The 20,037-nt window shown below is 47.4% G+C and overlaps 3 protein-coding genes across 10 annotated transcripts in view; 2 read left to right on the plus strand and 1 right to left on the minus strand.

Moving 5' to 3' along the window:
• Positions 1 to 8,023, plus strand: part of mdn1 (midasin AAA ATPase 1) — a 106,832-nt gene extending 98,809 nt beyond the window's left edge. For all 6 annotated transcript variants that reach the window (XM_080513719.1, XM_080513721.1, XM_080513720.1 and 3 more), the window contains 8 exons: positions 791 to 880; positions 3,281 to 3,396; positions 3,801 to 3,975; positions 5,141 to 5,214; positions 5,353 to 5,467; positions 5,705 to 5,771; positions 7,149 to 7,291; positions 7,371 to 8,023. In XM_080513719.1, the coding sequence (XP_080369845.1) occupies positions 791 to 880; positions 3,281 to 3,396; positions 3,801 to 3,975; positions 5,141 to 5,214; positions 5,353 to 5,467; positions 5,705 to 5,771; positions 7,149 to 7,291; positions 7,371 to 7,556 (966 nt within the window). In that variant the 3' untranslated portion in view covers positions 7,557 to 8,023. The remainder of the gene's footprint in view (positions 1 to 790; positions 881 to 3,280; positions 3,397 to 3,800; positions 3,976 to 5,140; positions 5,215 to 5,352; positions 5,468 to 5,704; positions 5,772 to 7,148; positions 7,292 to 7,370) is intronic.
• Positions 8,024 to 8,541: 518 nt separating this feature from the next.
• On the plus strand, positions 8,542 to 9,712 carry lyrm2 (LYR motif containing 2). The gene is made up of 3 exons (XM_080514129.1): positions 8,542 to 8,636; positions 9,174 to 9,314; positions 9,573 to 9,712. The coding sequence occupies exons 1-3, from the start codon at positions 8,592 to 8,594 to the stop codon at positions 9,651 to 9,653; spliced, it is 267 nt and encodes an 88-aa protein (XP_080370255.1). The 5' UTR covers positions 8,542 to 8,591; the 3' UTR covers positions 9,654 to 9,712.
• Positions 9,713 to 13,253: 3,541 nt separating this feature from the next.
• ankrd6b (ankyrin repeat domain 6b) overlaps positions 13,254 to 20,037 on the minus strand; it is a gene marked incomplete at its 3' end in the record, with an annotated part of 51,402 nt that continues 44,618 nt past the window's right edge. For 2 of the 3 annotated variants that reach the window (XM_080514126.1, XM_080514127.1), the window contains exons 13-16: positions 18,296 to 18,448; positions 14,958 to 15,071; positions 13,895 to 14,183; positions 13,254 to 13,825 (exon numbers count right to left, since the gene is read on the minus strand). In XM_080514126.1, the coding sequence (XP_080370252.1) occupies positions 13,254 to 13,825; positions 13,895 to 14,183; positions 14,958 to 15,071; positions 18,296 to 18,448 (1,128 nt within the window). The remainder of the gene's footprint in view (positions 13,826 to 13,894; positions 14,184 to 14,957; positions 15,072 to 18,295; positions 18,449 to 20,037) is intronic. The other variant, XM_080514128.1, reaches the window with a different exon arrangement.

The raw sequence follows: 20,037 nt of genomic DNA on the forward strand, positions 1-20,037 counted from the left end.
ACACACTTCTAAAGTTATATAAACCTGTTGTGTTTTATACTAGTAAGAGCAGCAGTAGGGCTGCCGTATGGAGCTTCCGTGTCTATTTGTTTGGTAGAGACTGTTTATAACATTATTATTACACTGTAGAGTTCCAAAGTCTTCTAATATGGTGTTTTGAAAACAGGGACCAGAGCAAACAAGGAAGCTCCTCCACCTTCACATGGTGGATGAGGAAATAATTCTGAAGTCCAAATACAAAAACTGAATAATCCATGTCTCCGTCTATTTCTTCACCTTGATGTGAAACAAAGCAGCCGAGCTGCTGCAACACGGGGAATTCTGGACGGCAGGACGACGCTCCTGATGGAAAATCTACTGACATCCGTGGTTCTTCTCGGTGTCCCAAATCTAACGGCTGTAACCTGCCTTTGCCCTCATTTTGGAGGGCTAAGGGGTAGGCGGAGGGCTAAGGGGTAGGCGGAGGGCTAAGAGGTAGGCGGAGGGCTAAGGGGTAGGCGGAGGGGTAAGAACAGAATTGGGATGGGCCCTAAGCAGCATGACGACTCAAAACTGCCCCCTGGTGCACAGAAGTGGCATTATATTAATGTATATTCTCCTTTTAAATCAGGAACATAAGATAATTTGAGTAATAAATGTGTAAAATAAACACATTTATTTACTCAAATTATCTTATTTTATTCCGAATATTGAATCATAGTACAAATACGTCCCAGGCAGATTTTATTGTTTTAAAATTAAAGCATTTCTATCAATGTGGCATGTTTGTTTTTTTAAACTGTTTGTGCAGAAGTTGGAGCGAGATCCAGAGGAGGTGAGGAGGGAGATGGAGCTGCAGCTGGAGTCGTGGCACAAACTGCCTCCGGGGATGGAGGAGGAGGTGACTGATGACTTTTTATCTTTTCCTATAAAACTTCAGACCCAACGTGTCGTCCTGTGAGAAAATCTCATAGGTTTGCGCCGTTCATTTTCTTTTCAAAGACTAATACTGCTGAGAAGTGATTTCAAAATGGGTGAGCTCTCTTTTCTTATGAGGGACCGAGCAGTGAGGCCCCAGGTCTCCACAGGAGGCCACGACCTGATTGCATTTGTACTGTTTCTTACTCTTTCATTTTTCTTTTTCCATCCTGAGGCCCAATTTAACCCACTAAACACACAAAAATGTTGAATTTTATTGTTCACGCTCATAAAGACTGGCTGTAGAATAAAGGACATGTCAAAATTAACCCCCAGAGTGCTAAAATGTCTCTCTAGCGCCACCTAGAAATACATAAACGGCCACCACGACCCGTAGGAATGTCAGAGAGCTCAAACCAAAACTGAATTGTTCGTCTCAAGATTTCAAAATCACACACGGGTACCCCAAACTGAAATCCAAAGTCAAACTTTCAAACTTGAGTATTTTGGAGAAACCTTTATTGGAGATATTGTAGTATACAGTTACATTTGAGAGCACAATTTTGAACCTATGTAATATAGGTTCAAAATTGCACTTTGTCAGCGTCGGAAGTGTATTGGAGTGTTTTGTTCAGGTAAAGAAAGACACGATGATGAAAGCTGAAGTCCTGGAGTCCTGCCATTTAACCTTAAAAACCTGAAATATTGGAGAAACGATCAATTATTGTAAATAAGGAAGGTAGAGGAATCTACCTACAGGTACTCATAAGGAGCCAAGATTACAAGCGGATGGTGTTACACTGTTGGCGAGGAGTATATACACTGCAAGTTGTATTTTTGAGAATTCATTTTATTATTGAACAACGACAGTGCTCTCGGTCGATCCAAAATATTAATGAACCTAAACCTGAATGTTTAAGAAAGTAAAGGTGAGGTTTTGTCTTTCTTAAGAGAATATGTATATGTGCACAATGATTAGGCGACTGTTTGTGTGCAGAATTATTATGCAACTACAGGAAATTGAGAACATTTTCCCATCTCACTTGTTTGTTTTCATCTCTTAAAGTGAGAATAATAAAAACTCAAAATTTACAAATAAAGGTGTCGCAGAGCTTCAGGCCTCTGGCCTTGTGGGTCTGAGGAATACAGTATAGCCCCATTTGTGCTAAATATATCATTTCTGGCTTTACTGTTGGAAAATCACCCTCTTTTTGATGGCACAAATGGCAACCCATGTTTTCCTGTTTAATTGAGCTCACAAGTAGTTTCCCTTCCTTGTCGCCTTTTTAAAAGTGCCTCAGCTTTGCCCTTAGCAACATATACTCTGCTTTTAGCAGAAAGCATATTGTTGTGTTCATATTTCAACCTTCCAAGGTTTATCAAGCTATGTGAAGGTCTATTTTGGTTAAAGGTGGCGTCAGCGGTCAGGATGTGACTTGACTGAGGCTCTCGCTCATAAAAGCGTTGAAGGCTTCCCATGATCCTCTTGTGGACGCTGCCGAGCTCGGCTGCTCTCTTTTTTTTTTTTTTTTGAACTTTATTTTTATTTATTTTTTAATAATAAACATGAACATGAGAAATCACGTTACAGAACCTTCCTCGACAGCAAGACAGCATATACATGACAGTGTAAGAAAAATAACAATAATAATAATACCATGACAACAGAACCGATATGAGACAAATACATCAAAAGACGGGCAGTTAAAACATTACCGTGTCGTGAAGGTGGCCAATCAGTTCGACAGGTATTTTTCTATAGGGAACCATTTTCTCATGAAGAAAAAATCTCAGACTTCAACTGTAGTTTTGCCGTTAAAGCCTCCATTCCATATGCCTCTCTCACTTTGTGTTTCCATCGTCCCTGCTGGTGGCTGGATTCCTACACTTTACTGTCACCATTTTCCTTGCAGTCATCAATAGTATATGTAGCAGGTGCTTTTGATTTTTTGTAAACTTGTTCTCGGGAGTCAAATCAAGAAGCAACTGGCCTGGCGTGTACGGTACCTCGACTCCCAGAACCTTATCTAACTCTTATCTTCTTCACACACCTCCAGAAAGGAGTCAAAATTGGGCAATCCCAGAATATATGTGAATGATCGCCAGCCATTCCACATCCTCTCCAACACTTTCTTGCATTCGGATGGTCAACAAACTTAGAAACCATTGGCTGCTCTCATTAAGAGGTTCATCTGGGCTGGTATGACTCTGAAGGCTGTGTCCATGCAAAGAGTAGAGTGGAGTGTCCCTCTGGGAGTGTGTCTAGTCTGCCAGTGGAAGGAGGTGTAGGAGGACATGTGGCGGACCCCCTGCAGCTCAGTGGAAGGAGGTGTAGGAGGACATGTGGCGGACCCCCTGCAGCTCAGTGTCCTGTGTGTTCCAGGAGAGAGCAGCAGCCTCCATGTGGCTCCAGTACCACAGCCTGACCTCGGCCCTGTCGCAGCAGCTGTGTGAGCAGCTCCGCCTCATCCTGGAGCCCACGCAGGCCGCCAAGCTCAGGTCAGTGCCCTGGTCCCTGCTGGCCCCCGGGGACCAGGCCCCAGGCCCCCAGGCCCCCAGGCCCCCATCCACTCAGCAGCAATCACTCTTAATGGCAATTGTTTGACACAGTTTGATCATTATTGATGTTTATTCTGAAACCTTTAACTGATTAAACATGGACATTTCATAAATTCTTTGTGTTACATTGACTTGTTGATTTGTTGAAACAATTGGTATTCATTCTTCAATTAGAACTCGTTAAATAATCCGACTGGAACCGTAACGACACTGAACTTGAGAGCAGTAGTACAAAGAGGGAAAGTTCTGAGTTGCTCATTGTAATAAAGTTGAGAGTGATTCTCCTTTGAAAGGATTTGTGCTGCCAATGTCCAGATGTATACCGTGTCCTCCTCGTCCTCCAGGGGGGACTACCGTACGGGGAAGCGTCTGAACATGAGGAAGGTGATTCCCTACATTGCAAGTCAGTTCCGCAAAGACAAGATCTGGATGAGGAGAACCAAACCCAGTAAGAGGGACTACCAGATCTGTCTGGCTGTGGACGATTCATCCAGCATGGTGGACAACCACTCCAAACAGGTCAGACCCCCAGACCCCCTGTCCAGTCCCCAGACCCCCTGTCCAGCCCCCAGACCCCCTGTCCAGCCCCCAGACCCCCTGTCCAGCCCCCTGTCCAGTCCTCAGACCCCCTGTCCAGTCCCCAGACCCCCTGTCCAGTCCCCAGACCCCCTGTCCAGTCCCCAGACCCCCTGTCCAGTCCTCAGACCCCCTGTCCAGCCCCCAGACCCCCTGTCCAGCCCCCAGACCCCCTGTCCAGCCCCCAGACCCCCTGTCCAGTCCTCAGACCCCCTGTCCAGCCCCCAGACCCCCTGTCCAGTCCTCAGACCCCCTGTCCAGCCCCCAGACCCCCTGTCCAGCCCCCAGACCCCCTGTCCAGTCCCCAGACCCCCTGTCCAGTCCTCAGACTGTCCCCACACAACAATAAATACACAATAATTACCAGGAATCAATCAGTCCAGCTAAAAGGCGTTTATTTACACAAATGCATTAATTCATAAATAATTCATAAATAATTTATTAAACCAACACAATCAAGTAACAAACATCATCGAACACGGAGATCTAATCTACTGAACATCTACTAAATGACGACCACTAGTGGCGTGCAGCGGTATGCGACACTTCACGTCTGACCCCCAGGGTCCACAAAAAGAAAAATGAGGAAAAGAGAAAGAGGAGAGTCCAACAGTGTGTTCTGCTCACCAGCAGGTGAACCGGGGTCTGGTTCTTGTGGTCCACTCATAGTGATGAGAGCAACAGGCTGCAGTATCCATGGCAACGCCTCAGGAAGTGTCACAACGCCAGAGGACGGATCATGTGACGCTGCAGTTCTAGTTTATCATCGGATTTTCTATTGTAATGCTGCTCAGTAATCCCACTTTTAATACAATATACCTGGAACCAGATGACAATGTTTTTATGTACTGTAACGGATTACAATAAAAAAACGTGTATCCTAATTACATAACGCCGTTACATGTAATCCGTTGCGACCCAGCCCTGTTTAGGAGTACCCTGCGCAAAATGGGACCCGATGCTGGTGCAAGTACTGACGTCCCTACACTGGACGGTTCCCCAGACTCGCCCCCTCCTCCCCTCCTGTCTGTGACCTCTGACCTCCTGCATGCCCGTGGCCTCTGACCTCCTGCATACCCGTGACCTCTGACCTCCTGTTTCTCTGCAGCTGGCCTTTGAGTCCCTGTCTGTGATCATCAACGCTCTGACTCTGCTGGAGGTGGGACAGGTGTCTGTGTGCAGGTAAGATGTCACATCGCCGCCACTCCTCTTTGGTTTCCTGCCATTTTATAAAGACAGGAAGTGTTGGTCTTGATGTGGGGATTCAGTTGAACTGCTTCCATCCATCCTGCACGTCTTCTAACTCTCCTTCCTGTGCAGCTTTGGGGAGCAGGTGCAGCTGCTGCATCCCTTCCAGCAGCAGTTCAACCACGATTCAGGGGCTCGGATCCTCCGGCTGTGTCAGTTCCAGCAGAAGAAGACCAGGATAGCACAGGTGTGTGTGTGTGTGTGTGTTACACAAAGTGTACTACTTGTGTACTACAAGTACTACAAGTACTTGTAACTACTTGTGTTTGTTACGCTGGCTTTATGCGCTTGGGAGATTCTTTTTTACTTTCTGCAGCATAGAGCACCAGAGTTTACACATTTTACAGTGTAAAATGTCTGAGAATAACTTTTCAGCACCTGAGATGAAACTTTTTACTGATGTTGAATCTTTTGTCTCTTGCAGTTTTTGGAGAAATCGGCTAAAATGTTTCTTTCAGCTCGTCAGCAGAATCCAGGATCTGTGAGCTCAGGTAAACAAACATTTGTGTGCATGCGTCTCGACCAGGGGTGGCTACCTTTAATGCTCAAAGAGCCGCACACATTTTATTTTGACAGTCCCACAGGAAGCCCATGCCAGGAGGACACTACACACCAGTCTTTTAATTTGACAGTCCCACAGGAAGACCACACCAGGAGGACACGACACACTAAACCTTCTTCACTGCTGGTTGACGACTTACAACTAATAAACTAAACTACATGAGCTAAGCAACAAAAACACAATTATTACCAACACTACAAACCTAACATAACCGCCAATCATTACATTTAAAACACGACAAACAGAAACTCCCATAATGCATTGCAGCTCTCAGCTCCTTTATTGCTCCACATTATTAAAATGGAAGATAAATGTGGGAGATCTGGATTGTTAGAACCATGAGTGTGATGGTGTGTCTTTAATGTCCTGTAGTTGTTGTGTGATTCACTAGAATGTTCCGTCACTCTCAACAAGTCTGCAATGAACCTCCTGGAACTGTCGGCTTTTACTGTGAAAGGTACAGGAAGCTCCCAGCTTCAGACACCAGTTGAGCCGCTGTCATGACCTGCAGCCGCGATTCTACGTTCTTCATCCTTTATTGTTGTAATGACGTCACATCGCTGCTCGTTCACGACCCTACATTGTACCACTCTTTGTAGTGGGACTGAGCTCTGGGTGGCTTTGCCTCCCTACGTCCCTCTCTGGGTGGCTTTGCCTCCTTACGTCCCTCTCTGGGTGGCTTTGCCTCCTTACGTCCCTCTCTGGGTGGCCTTGCCTCCTTACGTCCCTCTCTGGGTGGCCTTGCCTCCTTACGTCCCTCTCTGGGTGGCCTTGCCTCCTTACGTCCCTCTCTGGGTGGCCTTGCCTCCTTACGTCCCTCTCTGGGTGGCCTTGCCTCCTTACGTCCCTCTCTGGGTGGCCCTGCCTCCTTACGTCCCTCTCTGGGTGGCCTTGCCTCCTTACGTCCCTCTCTGGGTGGCCTTGCCTCCTTACGTCCCTCTCTGGGTGGCCTTGCCTCCTTACGTCCCTCTCTGGGTGGCTCTGCCTCCTTACGTCCCTCTCTGGGTGGCTCTGCCTCCTTACGTCCCTCTCTGGGTGGCTCTGCCTCCTTACGTCCCTCTCTGGGTGGCTCTGCCTCCTTACGTCCCTCTCTGGGTGGCTTTGCCTCCTTACATCCCTCTCTGGGTGGCCTTGCCTCCTTACGTCCCTGCAGGATGAACTGCAGTAGGACGGAGGGACCAGAGAGCCGCGGGGTGCCGACCCCTGGTTTAGACGTTAACGTGATGGAACAAGACAGATGATATTGGACAACCTTGCGGTGTGGCTGCTGAGCGTCTCCACTCTCGTCCTCCATGTCTCCCCACAGAGACGTCCCAGCTGCTGATCATTGTGTCCGATGGGCGGGGCTTGTTCCTAGAAGGGAAGGAGCGCGTGACGGCAGCGGTGCGCGCCATGCGTGGAGCAAACGTCTTCGTGATCTTCGTGGTGCTGGACAACCCCAACTCTCGGGTAAGGTCCATGCTGGCGCCCTTACCCGCCGGCTCAGCCTCTGCCCATGGAGCTCTAACAAGTGTGTTTTGCGTTGCAGGACTCCATCTTGGACATCAAGGTGCCGATCTTCGGAGGGCCAGGCGAGCTGCCTGAGATCCGCTCCTACATGGACGAGTTCCCCTTCCCCTTCTACGTCATCCTGCGTGACGTCAACGCGCTGCCGGAGACGCTGAGCGACGCGCTCAGGCAGTGGTTCGAGCTCGTCACCGCAGCCGACCACTGAGACCGACTGGCCGGGCGCCACAGGAAGTGGACCGCCGCTGTACATGTGCCTTTGTTTTCAGGTTTTTAATGTAGCTTTTAGTGGAGTTTAATAGGAACTGTTGGTCTTAATCGGGGGATTCAGTTTAACTGCTTTTATCCATCCTGCACGTCCGACATGAAGTGAACAAAACGTGAGTCCCTCTGTGTGTAGAGTGACTGGGTCACCGCCACCTCAACCCGTGAACAATATCCCCGAGTCATGTTAGTGTTGCTTCATGTTCATCACCTCGTGCCGGCACTCGCGGAGCTGCAAAACGTGCCTTTGCCAGATGAGCGTGGACGATGGAGGCTCATCACACACACACTGAAGCACAGCGGCCACAGGCTCTGCTCCCCGGACACCACACCCTCCGTACCTTCATTTTGATCCTATTTAAGAAGCATCCATGTGTTGAATGATCACATGAATGATCCTGATATTAAACAGTTGACACTCTCAAGCTCTCGTCTCATGATTATGGACACAGGAAGATCCCAACTCTCCCCAGTCTCACCCACTTTATGAAGACGTTTCTGCAGGTCAGAATCAGGATGGTCCTTTTTCTAAGATTCGTCTTCATCTACAATAAGCTCTGTGCCACTCCTCCACAGGATTTCTTTAACGAATGTCAGCTAATTCTGGAGGGCAGTTCAGAACTGATGGTGCTGTTGAAAAGCCGAAAATTACTAGTTGGCGATGTCCCATTTCAAACTTGAAAACCTGTACATACATGGGAAAAGACACGGATACAATCTGCAGTTCAAGCAAATATGTAAAAAAAAAAAAACTTTACAAAAATTATTCTAGTAGATTGAGGAAGTGTTTATAACAGGACTGGTCGCGGCGCTGTGCTGCGGTCCTCCGGCCGCCAGGGGGAGACCGCGGCGCTGTGCTGCCGTCCTCCGGCCGCCAGGGGGAGACACGTCACACCGCCGCTGAGGCGCTTTGACCCAAACACAGTACTGCCAATTGAGTGCCGGCTCACTTGACGGCAGTAACACAGTTGAGGCAGCAATGACCGTGACGAGGCTCCCGGCCGCGGCGCTCTCCTTCAAACAGGTACAGTCCGGCTCTCCTCTCCTCTCCTTCAAACAGGTACAGTCCACCCCCCCCCCCCCCCCCCCCCCCGGGCTCTCCTCTGCTCTCAGTGCCCGTCACGGCTCTGTCTGGATTTATCGCACAACTCCCGCTGTTTGTTCCGAGTTGATGATTCGTCACGTTTATTTTCAGTAAACGAGCCAAAACCGTCTTATATTCTGCGTGATGCACAACGTTTTTGAATATTAGAAGTTGACAGTCATTAATGACGAGTCCAATAAGGTCCTCAGATGACACATGACCACGTCTTTATAATTGTTTCTAAAATTAGCATTTTGCAATAAAGGGGGGGGGTTTCCTTGTCAAGGTGCTCACAGATTAAAACATTTTTATTGTCCTGACATCCATAAATGTAAGCTGCTGACTTGTTGCGGCTGTGGCTGAGTGGAGTGTGAAGGACAAAACGTCTTCAGAGACATTTCACTGTTGAGCCGATGAGCAGCTGGCCTGAGCCGTCGACGGTTTGCTGAGTCATGACGAGAGATGTTGTTTGCTCAGTTCTTACAGAGGCAGAGGGTTCTGGGGATTTACCGGAACATGCTGAGGACCATCCGGCAAGTTCCAAACCAGGAGGACAGGAAGTACCTGAGAGACTGGGCCCGAGACGAGTTCCAGAGGAACAAGAGCGCCACGGACCAGGTACGCTGGGTTCCACAGGTACGCTGGGTTCCACAGGTACGCTGGGTACCACAGGTACTCTGGGTTCCACAGGTACGCTGGGTACCACAGGTACTCTCAACTACTGTACTAGAAACTTGTGAGGCCACGAGCTTTCAGGAACTTCTGTCACATGATACATCCAGAGTAGAAGAATAGAAATCAGAAGCATGCGAGGGAAAAAAAATCTAATAATTAATTGCAAATTTTCTGTAATTAATTGCGATTAATCTTTCTCAGGACACCATCCGGATGATGGTGACGCAGGCCAACAACCACCTGGAGGAGCTGCAGAAGTCTCTGGCTCTGGCCAGGAGCTGACCTCTGCTGTGACCACCACCCAGGCTCTGGGGTTACCATGGCGACAGAGACCACCACCACCCAGGCTCTGGGGTTACCATGGCGACGGTGACCACCATCCAGGCTCTGGGGTTACCATGGAGACAGAGACCACCACCCGACACTCTGGGGTTACCATGGAGACAGTGACGACCACCCGACACTCTGGGGTTACCATGGAGACAGTGACGACCACCCGACACTCTGGGGTTACCATGGAGACAGTGACGACCACCCGACACTCTGGGGTTACCATGGAGACAGTGACTACCACCCAGGCTGCAGGGTTACCATGGAGACAGTGACCACCACCCAGGCTCCAGGGTTACCATGGCGACAGAGACGATGGGAAATGTATTTTCTAAATGGCTTCTGAAGACGGTGCAGACACACATTTCATCTGACCTGAAAAAAGTTCAGATGTTCAGATTTTTAATACTAAAACCTCATAATCATAAAGTTTTTTTAGCGAACGTCTGTCACGGTGACACTCGACAACATGGCGTCCAATGTGACCCCGTCCAGAACCCGTCCAGAACCCAGTGTTTGCAGTTTGCAGGCCAGTAGTGATCCCAGGCTGCTGGTTGGACCGGCTCTTTTCTAACTTTTGTGTTTCCATGTCTCCTGCTGCTCACTTCCAACTTGTTTCTTGTGCTGCTGGATGTGAGATGGTTTCTTTGTTTGTTTTTTCACCATTCTTTTTGTCTTTACACGCCTGATTTTACACTTCGGAAGGAATCTCTCAGCATCGCTGCAGCAGAAGTGATCTGTGAAGACACAAAATGCCTCGTCCGTGGAGAACCAAACAAATCATCTTTGGGAACATTCACTGTGTTCTGCAGTTGTTGGAAAAACAGTCATCTTTCACTAAATGGCATATGACATGAATCCTTTCATGGGTTTTCGTTCAGGAAAGGATTTTGGGGTTAAACGAGAAAGGACTTCACATTGAGCTTGTTTGGTTCAACTTCAGACCAAACTCATTCTTCTGACCTGCCACACAGTTCTCTTCATCCCCCCATCGTCTTGAGATTTGATGTTATTGGGATAAGTTCAGTGATGCTGCACAGCATGATGATTCCTTCACCATGTGTGAACAGCTGCTTTACAAACAGATGTGTCACTTATTTAAAGTTGAAACCTTCATTTCTTCTGCTATCATGTGGTTCAACCAAGAAGTCGATGCTCAAACTGATTTATGAAAGCTGCAGTTCGTTTTCAATGAACGTGTTTCTGGTTGCCACTGAATTTTAATCCATTTTGACATCAGTCGTTTGTGAAGAAACACCGATGGTGGAAATTGACGTAAGAAGAACAGGTGGATGTTTGAATTAAAAATAGCTTTATGAAGAAACAATTTACAAAAAAAACATTTGCAAATAGTACAAACAAACAGATTACATATCCAACAGTAGGAAGGCAGGAAGTAGACACGCACAAAATGTCCTACAGGTTATTTAACATTTATTACCTCCATCATTTTTGCCCATTTATCTTAAAAAAGAAAATAACTTTTTTTTTTTTTACTTTTTTAGGTTTAGTTTATTACAGAAATATCTCAAGTTGAGTAAATATTCCTGTCATTTACACCCTCAGTGGATTTGGACTCCTTTCATACAAAAAAAACCTATTAAATTATCATACAGTAATAAGTATTCTGCTTTTTCTTTCATCAATCACTGAAATATCACATTTTATTTTTCTAACTATTTAAAAGCCAGTTTATGCATTTGAACATTTTAAATATTTGATAGAAAAAACCCTATAAAATTAATTTCTATAAACTACAGGCTCTTGGAGTCACCCATTGCTTGGCTTTATCTTTTTATTTATTCATATTTCCATGACACCCATGAAAAGCACACTACTGTATCTGGCTGCCATGGCAGTGGAACTCCACGTCTGCTCAGTTACATTTTGAAGCGTTGAGCTGTTTCCTGTTTTCCAGCGCAGTCAAACTGTTCCCTTGTCGGCTGGTGGACGTTTGGGTATTTTCACCCGTCATGTTGTTGGGAGGATGAGGTGCTTTTAAATGTGAGGGTTGACCCATATTCATGGGAAGACAGCACTTTCTGCCTTGTATTAAACATACATATACTATAAAAACACAGTTTGAATCAGGCAGATGAATGAACCTGCTGGTTGTGATAGAAAAGCTGCAGCGCTGGCAGAGCGTTGGTACGGATCATAACTGGTTGTTGCTACTAAACCGTGTTCACAGTGTTTTCTGATGGCCTCTGTCACATTAAACCAAGGAACAATGATCCCGGAGTCATTAGTGGTGTGGAGGTTAGATCTCCACAAATCAGTCCAGTCCAGCAGTAGTGGGATTCAGTGTGCCGGATTTAAAGTATCTGTCCAGCCTGGAGTTGTGCAATCGGCTCTTTCTCAGACGGTCCAATCAGCAAAGGGCTCATCAACCATCAGCTTGAGCAAACGCAGTATTTAAGGGTTTTTCTGTTTTGTTTTGTTTGAAGTATTTCCAAGCATGGCTTTACACAATATTAGCCAGTTCAATCATCTGTCAAGTTTTCATGTTTTGTCCCGTTTGTAACCTTTCAGATTGAGAGCAGTCGACACTGAGATGATGATGATTGGATCAATTTAACAATTAAAGCGCAAATAAAATGAAGCGATGTTGAAGGGTTGAGGTTTGTCTTTCTCCCGTAACGCCCTCGTGTTGTCGCTCCCGGCAACAGACCAGGTCACATCCGGGTTAACGTGAAGCTTTCACGGGAAACACACAAACCTGTGGACACCACACACTGCACATCTGGAAAACATCCCACAGGCTCAATCGGGAGGAACCAAGACGAGATTCTTTCTAACTGGGAAGTTTTCGGTGAGCTCACAAAAGCTAATAGGACGTCACTTCATGCACTCGGTAGAGAAAACACAAGTCTTCACAGTGAAAATGGAAAATCCAGATTATGTACATGGTCAGACAGCAACAAGAATGTGACACCATGTATAATGTCGTCACTTCTTCCACCTTTTCTTATGTTAAAGTCTCGTTCCAAAAAGGATTAATTTGTGTTTTTTTCCATCACAACTCTACACCCATAATGACCATTTGAGAAGTAGTTTTTTTAATGTTTCAAAATTCATTTCAAATAACAGCTGGAGACTTTCTGCAAAGAGCAACAGACCAAACTGGGTGGAACGAGCTTCAGAAAGGCTGGAAGCTGTAAACGCTGCCAAAGGAGCATCAAAGTGCTGAACGGGGATTTTTACCTGTCGTCATTATGGAGGGGTGCATGTAGAATTTTGAGGAGAAAATTTATTGAATCCATTTGGCAATAATACGATGCGACATAAGATAATGTGGACGGAGTGAAGTGCTGTGAATACTTGATATTCACTGTATTACAATGTAAACGTGTAAAATAATGGGGAGCAAAAGAATCGAGTTTTCAAGCATCATTTCATCTTTGACTGTGTTTTATTGCCGACTTGCTGGCCACTTCCTGTTTCCTTGCTCCCAACTCGCAATCGGTCTTCTTCATTGGTGGTTTTTGAATCCCAGGTCCTTGAACGCACCACAGTGTCCAGTGCGTTCCCAGTGGGACCGGCTCCCGGCGGTCAGCAGTCGTCGGGCCTACAAACCCTGAGCCTGCGCAGCTGGTCCTCCAGACACGTGATCCTCTGGACCAGCGCCGCCCGGTCGGCCTGGGCCCGCTGGTCGGCCTGCCAGCGCGCCTCCTCCACCTTCCTCTCGTACCAGCGCTCCATCTGCACCGACACGGCCTGGAAGAAGCACTGGGTCACCTCCACGGCGTGCATGTGGTCCCTCTCCTGAGCGAAGCAGGGACCGGCCCGTCGCTCTGCAGACACTTCTGAAGTGTGGACAGCAGCCGTCCCTCTGGACGTGGTCCCGGCCTGGGACTGCTTCCGGTGGTGCCTCCCCCGGTGGTGGCTCCCCCCCTTGTCCCTGAGACCCCCCTCGGCCCCGCTGCAGTGGCGCTCTGCGGCCGGAGACAGGCTGCTGGATCTGTCCAGGTTCTGCAGGGTCTTCCTCGGCTGCAGCTCGCCACACATCAGAGGGCGCTCCTTAGGCCGGACCACCCGGGTGGAGGGGGAGGGGGAGGGGGAGGGGGAGGGGCTCTGAGCTGCTGAGGGAGAGGCGACCTCTGCATGGTGACCTTTATCTCCATCTGAGGACAGTGGACATTCAGTCACAATGGTCCAGCGTCCAGAGACACTGACTGAAGACAGAAGTTTACCTGGAGGACTCTCCATGTGAACCACAAAGTACGGGTTGGCTGACCCCCTGCTGGGCTCCGGGACAGCAGGGCTGCTGGGAAGCTGGGGGCCCCGGGAGCTGGCCTCCTCTCCTTCAGGCAGCATGGTGACGGGGACCAGGGCGGCCCCGGGGGCCAGGGCGGCCCCGGGGACCTCGGTCACACCCTCAGCCTCTGACAAGGACTGCAGCAGCTCGCCGGTCAAACCCTCCTCCAGGGTCTGCAGCCTGGACAGACACCAGCTCTTCAGCTCACGAGCAAGACAAACCTGCTTGAAGGACCCACACACACACACACACACACACACACACACACACACACACACACACACACACACACACACACACACGTTTCACTCGTGGGACTACAGGATTTACTATAACTGCTGTTGAACTGGATTGAGACTCCAGACTTCATACAGCTGCACTCATATTGAAAACAACACATTCCTGTTCAATCTGCAATACAATTTAAAATCAGTATTTTAACTATGAAGCTCTTAACAAGCAACATGCCCCCCCCCCCCCAGGCTCCTCTCATGAGGAACCATCTCCCAGCTTCTGTTAAGATGTCTGATATTCTATTTTAAAGCCAAACCCTACTGTTCTGTTCTGTTCTGTTCGGTTCGGTTCGGTTCGGTTCGGTTCGGTTCGGTTCGGTTCTGTTCTGGACAGCCTGGACCATTATTGCACTGCGCTTCTCTCTGCCTCCCTGCAGGATCTGACAGTGGTCCTGGACTTTAGTGGTCGCAGCCTCCTGCCTCCTTCCATCACAGACTGGATCTCTGTCTGCAGATTAAATGGAGAATCTCTACCTCAGACCTGAACCAGTGTTTGAGCCCCTCATCTCTTTTCTCTCCCCTTTTTCCTCGCCACAACAGGAGCAACAGAAAGTGAGCCTGGTTCTGCAGATGTGTCGCTGTTTAAAGGGAGTTTTTCTTTTCCATTGTCTCTGATGCTTGTTTATATGGAATTGTTGGGTTTTCTCTTTAAAATTATCCCCAAAACATTGATAGAAGAATGTGAAACACTGAAGCTGGTGTTACCTGTCTCCTCTCCGCCTCCAGCCGCTCCTGCACAGCCTGCTGTTCTATCCTCTGCAGACACTGGCTTCGTTCTGCTGACACTCGCTCCGTCGTCATCTTGTCCAGAGCTCGGATCTGAGGACCAGAACCAACAGCACACATGTGACCAACCAGAAACAGTCTTCAGTGATGAGTAGAGCTCTCTGTTCTTCTGATATTATCGTAATTCATGTCATTCTATAACAATTAGCATGTTTACACCATGAATTCATTGAAGCAAGACCTTTGAAGATTGTTGCTTAGAAACTATGATTGTGAACAGCTTTGTTGAGACTTGATCTTGAAGTAAGTGATCCATAGTCCTACTGCATTACAAACCCAAATAATCCACAAAAAACATTCAAACTTCATTTTGAAGACTGAACTGAAGAGTTCTATGACGTCTCAGACTTTCCCCAGTTGTCACGGACTCAAGTCAGGACTGACTAAATCACTTTCTCCACAGGCTGAACTCCAGAACGCTTGAAGTGGAATCTACGTTGACACATGGGAAGTTGAGCAGGTTTTGGACACACGTCCCTTCTTTGTAGATTCTTGATAGAAGCTTTAAGGTACAGTAATGAATGATGTTGAGTCGTGTCTTTGGGTTGAGGGACACTGCAGAAGTAGTCATTGAAAACCCACATAGACCCAGGAAGAACATACAAACTCCAGGCAGTCGCTGTGAGGCCAGAGTATAATCAAGTCAAACTGCCAACAATGAAGTGTTGGTCCTGGAATCCCTGCTGTCCTTCCACCAGTCCTCCCCCAAGGAAACAGGCTGCAAGAACAATGGGGAGCAACGCATTTCACAGACCTGCAGAAAGACCAGGCTGGGGCCACACCCCAACACAGCTGCAAACCTGAGGCCTCCCTGCAGCGAAACCAGGCCCTACGAGAACCAAGCCACGGAACCGTAAGAGAGCTTTTGTCTGGGCAGCACTGCTAGATTAGCTTGAAGCTAACCTAGCAGTGCTGCTAGACTAGCTTGAAGCTAACCTGCAGTTGTTTCATGTGCCGCTGATCAGCATCTGTTGTGTACGTGCTTGAGAACGTTCACGTGCCTCATCGCTAGTTCAGGACTCTGGTTTCCCCCTCAGAACAGGAGTTCTGAAGAGATCTCTGGAGAACCGAGCCACGGAACCAAGCCTCGCCAGAACTTTCTTCCTCTTTTCTCTTTCTCTCTCTCGCTCCTTCATTAACCACTTGTGTACGCACCTGTGCGTATTCCGCCGCCGCGTGCGTTAACTGATTGAGAGAAGCTCCACATAGCCACATTTAGCATCCGAACCGCTAACTTGTGCCGCCGTGATACCTCCGTATCGCCACCAGAGTTTGACTGTATGTCTCAACATCCAACTCCGGCGTTACAGTGATGATTGGGCCCCGGTGAGGCCTCTTGCTCCGAGCGTCCCCCACACTGCTTCTTCCACAGAGTCACTTTACTGAACTCTCACCCCGTTACACCTGTTAAAGCACGTTAATGGCACTTAGTCCATTAAATGTAATATAATGTAAATATAATATAGCAACTACACACTGTTCCCTATTTATTCATTATTTATATATGTGAGTGTGTATGTGTATATAATATCTGTTACGTGGGATATTGCAATTCTGGTTGGATGCTAAACTGCATTTCGTTACATTTGTAATGACAATGAGTTGAATCAATCAATCAATCAATCAACATGCGCACGATGACTGTGTCCCCAGAAAGAGCGAGTCAAATGGCTGCGTGGGTCATCGCCATCTCTCCTTACGCCCACCTGGTGGTCATATTGAGTCATTGCGCTCTCATTCCTCGCTCTGCCGTGCGCCCCTAGTGGTCGTCATGGTTACCACCCCGAACCAGACGCCTGCCTTCCTCTGGTGTCTGTTCATGATCATTACACCCACTCACACTGACCCTCCAAGGTCTACCTGGTGGACACTCGTGGTCATTACATCCTCCCTCAGACTTACACACACACACACACACACACACACACACACACACACACACACACACACATCCTCTTTCTTTGCTGTTTAGTAGATCTCCATGTTAGATGACGTTTGTTACTTGATTGTGTTGTTTTAATAAATAATTTCTGAATTACTACATTTTTGTTAATAATCGCCTTTTAGCTGAATTGATCCATTCCTGGTAATTATTGTGTATTTATTGTTGACAATTCTCTGGTTTGTAACAGTCTGTGCTCGAATCTCACACCTTCCTTGTTATTTAAGATTGTTATATGTACACAGGAATATTAACTAACTTAAATAACCTTTTTACAAACAAGACTGATATTTTGGTATTGGCTATTTTCAACTTGGCTGGTGGTGCCCCAATTTCATTATTATTTGATAAATAATCAATTTATTCAAATTGATAATTTTTCATACATTTTTGATAATTTATTACCTTTTGAGTAATTACTCAATTAATCTAGTAGTTGTTAATGAGTAAATGACCATTCACTTCCATTAATAATTTAAATCTTTCATAAATTACTTCCAGTGATCTATTACTTTCAGTAATCTATTACTTACTTATTTTTTATTTTAATAACCAACCATAAATCCCAACAGAAGCATCCATCTTTTACAATGTTTTTTCTAACTTGAGATCAGAAGGAAATCTGAAGATGATGCCAAGTCTATTGCAGGTCACACACTGGATAGGTCACAGGACAAATTCAATCACTTCAATTGAACGCTAAATGATCACTATCAAGCCACTTCTGCAGCTGTCAGGCGTCATGAACCAAAAGGCAGAAGAGAGAAAGTGGCTCAGTACCACAGTGAGACATTCTCAACACCTCGTCCAACCTGCTTAAGGGATTCATCACGTGCACTCAGGTTTACTGCCTTCTGGTCTTCAATACTTTCTGAATTGCACCTCTGCTGACCACTTGGACTTGCACGAGGACCGAGGATGTGCATACGGTTCCATTCATACTAGATTTCACGCTGGCGCATAAGTGGTCGGTGCGTTCAGTCCGCACAGTCTCAAACATTGGGCTGTGCGTGGCCGAGCCCTCCACGGACCCACGTGCACCGGTGGGATGACGATGTGTACGTCACGTGGACCAACGCGCACCCTGCGGTCCCGCAGGTGAGCAAAGTATTAATCGGCTAAGAACACATTAAAATATTTTGGTTGTACTGTTGACCAGCAGGTGTGGGGTCAAAAATCATTTGTCAGTTGACGGAAAGTTTTTCTTTTATGAATCTCTTAAAGATAAAGTGGTTGAGATATGGTGAAGCAGAAGATGAGCATGACTGGATTGGACGTCGGTTGTTCTGTGCAGCCGGCGCATGGACTATGTTACCTGGTGTTTGTTCTTCTGGTCCAGCTGGCCCATCTTGCTGTTCATCAGGTCTTGGACGGTGTAGATCTCAGTCTTCATCTCCTCCTTGGTGGCCTCCAGCTGGTTTTCCAGTTTACTGATGAGAGGTTCACAGCAACAGCCATTCAGAGGAGCCTGCAATACAGATGCAGGTCAAACTGAGGAGACCATGGAGACGGAACGGCCGTGACGAAAAAAGTCCACACCTGTCACGTGTTGAAGTCTTTAATTTTTGCCTTGCATGTGAGTGATCACTGGTGATGGAGTTTGTGTTAAAGTGAAGGATTAAAGGTCTGCTTGCTGTACCGTGCATCATGAGGAACCTGCAGATTTTCAAAAATTGCAGGAAAAAACCTTTTTTCCTTCATAAGCTTCTTCCACAGCACAGTTTCAAAAGAAAACAGTTGTTTGATATGTAAACTAATTATGTTTTCAATCATCCAGACCTTAACCACACCTATCAAAAATGGATTAAAAGCGGAATATGGTCAAAACTAGTTTCTTAAAAGCAACATAAACTGTGTTGTGAAAGTTAAAAGATGTTTTGGGGCTTACGGCGGAGAGGTACAAGGTGTTTAGACAGGAAATAAAACCTCTCCTCTTTACCACCTTTAACTGGATCATCAAAAAATGCAAAAAAATCCTCCATCATGGAGACAGGCACTAATTTCTGTAATTCCAAAGGAAATTAGGAATAAAGAACTATGAAGCTCTTGCAGGCCAATATCGGTCCTGAATCAGGACTACAAACTTTATGCTTCCATTATTTCCATGGTACACATTGGAGGCTTACATCTCCATCTGTACCACTGCTGTTGCCATACCGGAGTGTTTGGGTGGTTGACTGGGTCAACCTGGGAAGATGACTGGGAGTGGATTGGTGAATGGAGGTTGGCCTCCGCTACCAGAATGTCCTACAAGGCAGCCAGGACACTGGGTGTTCCATGTGTGCCTCTGTCTGGGTCAGCGGAAGGTGGGAGGCTCCAGTGGCTGACAGCAGCCGGGGTGGAGCTGGAGGTCGTCCACATGAATGTTCAGCGGTCCCTAGACACGTTCATCATGATTCTAATGATTGGATGGAACGGTCTGAGTCGTGGCGATTGCTTTGTTGCAGTGGGAGATCTGTCGCTGCCCACTGTTCAGAGGTCTGCTGACGTGAGCCACAACTGTGTTTGGGTCATGTGACTGCGTGAAGACAACACCTGAGTGGGAAAGTCTGTTTGGAGGAGGAACTCTTTCTCCTGGTCGAGGTGGGCCAGACAGGATGCTGAGCGGAGTTTCTCTTTGATGAGACAGAGAGAGGTTTCTGCCGGAGTTCCCCACTCCCAGGGTTTTCCTCCCCTTCGCTATGGAACACCACCAGGACGGCACCAGAGCCTCCGGGCAATGCATGTTCCTGGTGTGGAGAACACTGCAGTGGATCTCCCCTCCCGTCACAAACCTCCAACCAGGGAGTGGAGACTTCATCAAGAGGTGGAGACCATGATATAGGCCACGTTTGGCAGGGCAGCAGTGGGCCTCTTTGCATCAGAGGCAACATCCCACTACCCTCTCTGGTTCTCTCTGAGGGAAGAGACCAGGCCCCCCGGGCAGGATGCCTTGGCGCAGACCTGGCTGGACGGCCTACTTTATGCTTTCCCTCCACTCCCCCTCATACCAGCAACGCTTCACAGGGTCCGGCAGGGTGGTCACCACCTGCTGCTGGTTGCCCCATGCTGGCCAGG

The sequence above is a fragment of the Blennius ocellaris genome, assembly GCF_963422515.1.
Source record: "Blennius ocellaris genome assembly, chromosome: 18".
In the NCBI taxonomy this organism is placed as follows: domain Eukaryota; kingdom Metazoa; phylum Chordata; class Actinopteri; order Blenniiformes; family Blenniidae; genus Blennius; species Blennius ocellaris.

Bases quoted from the DNA above. Each gene is read 5' to 3' on its own strand.
- lyrm2 (XM_080514129.1), top strand. From the start codon at position 8,592: ATGACCGTGACGAGGCTCCCGGCCGCGGCGCTCTCCTTCAAACAG. The intron at 8,637-9,173 runs GTACAGTCCGGC...TTGTTTGCTCAG, and splicing joins CGGCGCTCTCCTTCAAACAG to TTCTTACAGAGGCAGAGGGT. The intron at 9,315-9,572 runs GTACGCTGGGTT...AATCTTTCTCAG, and splicing joins ACAAGAGCGCCACGGACCAG to GACACCATCCGGATGATGGT.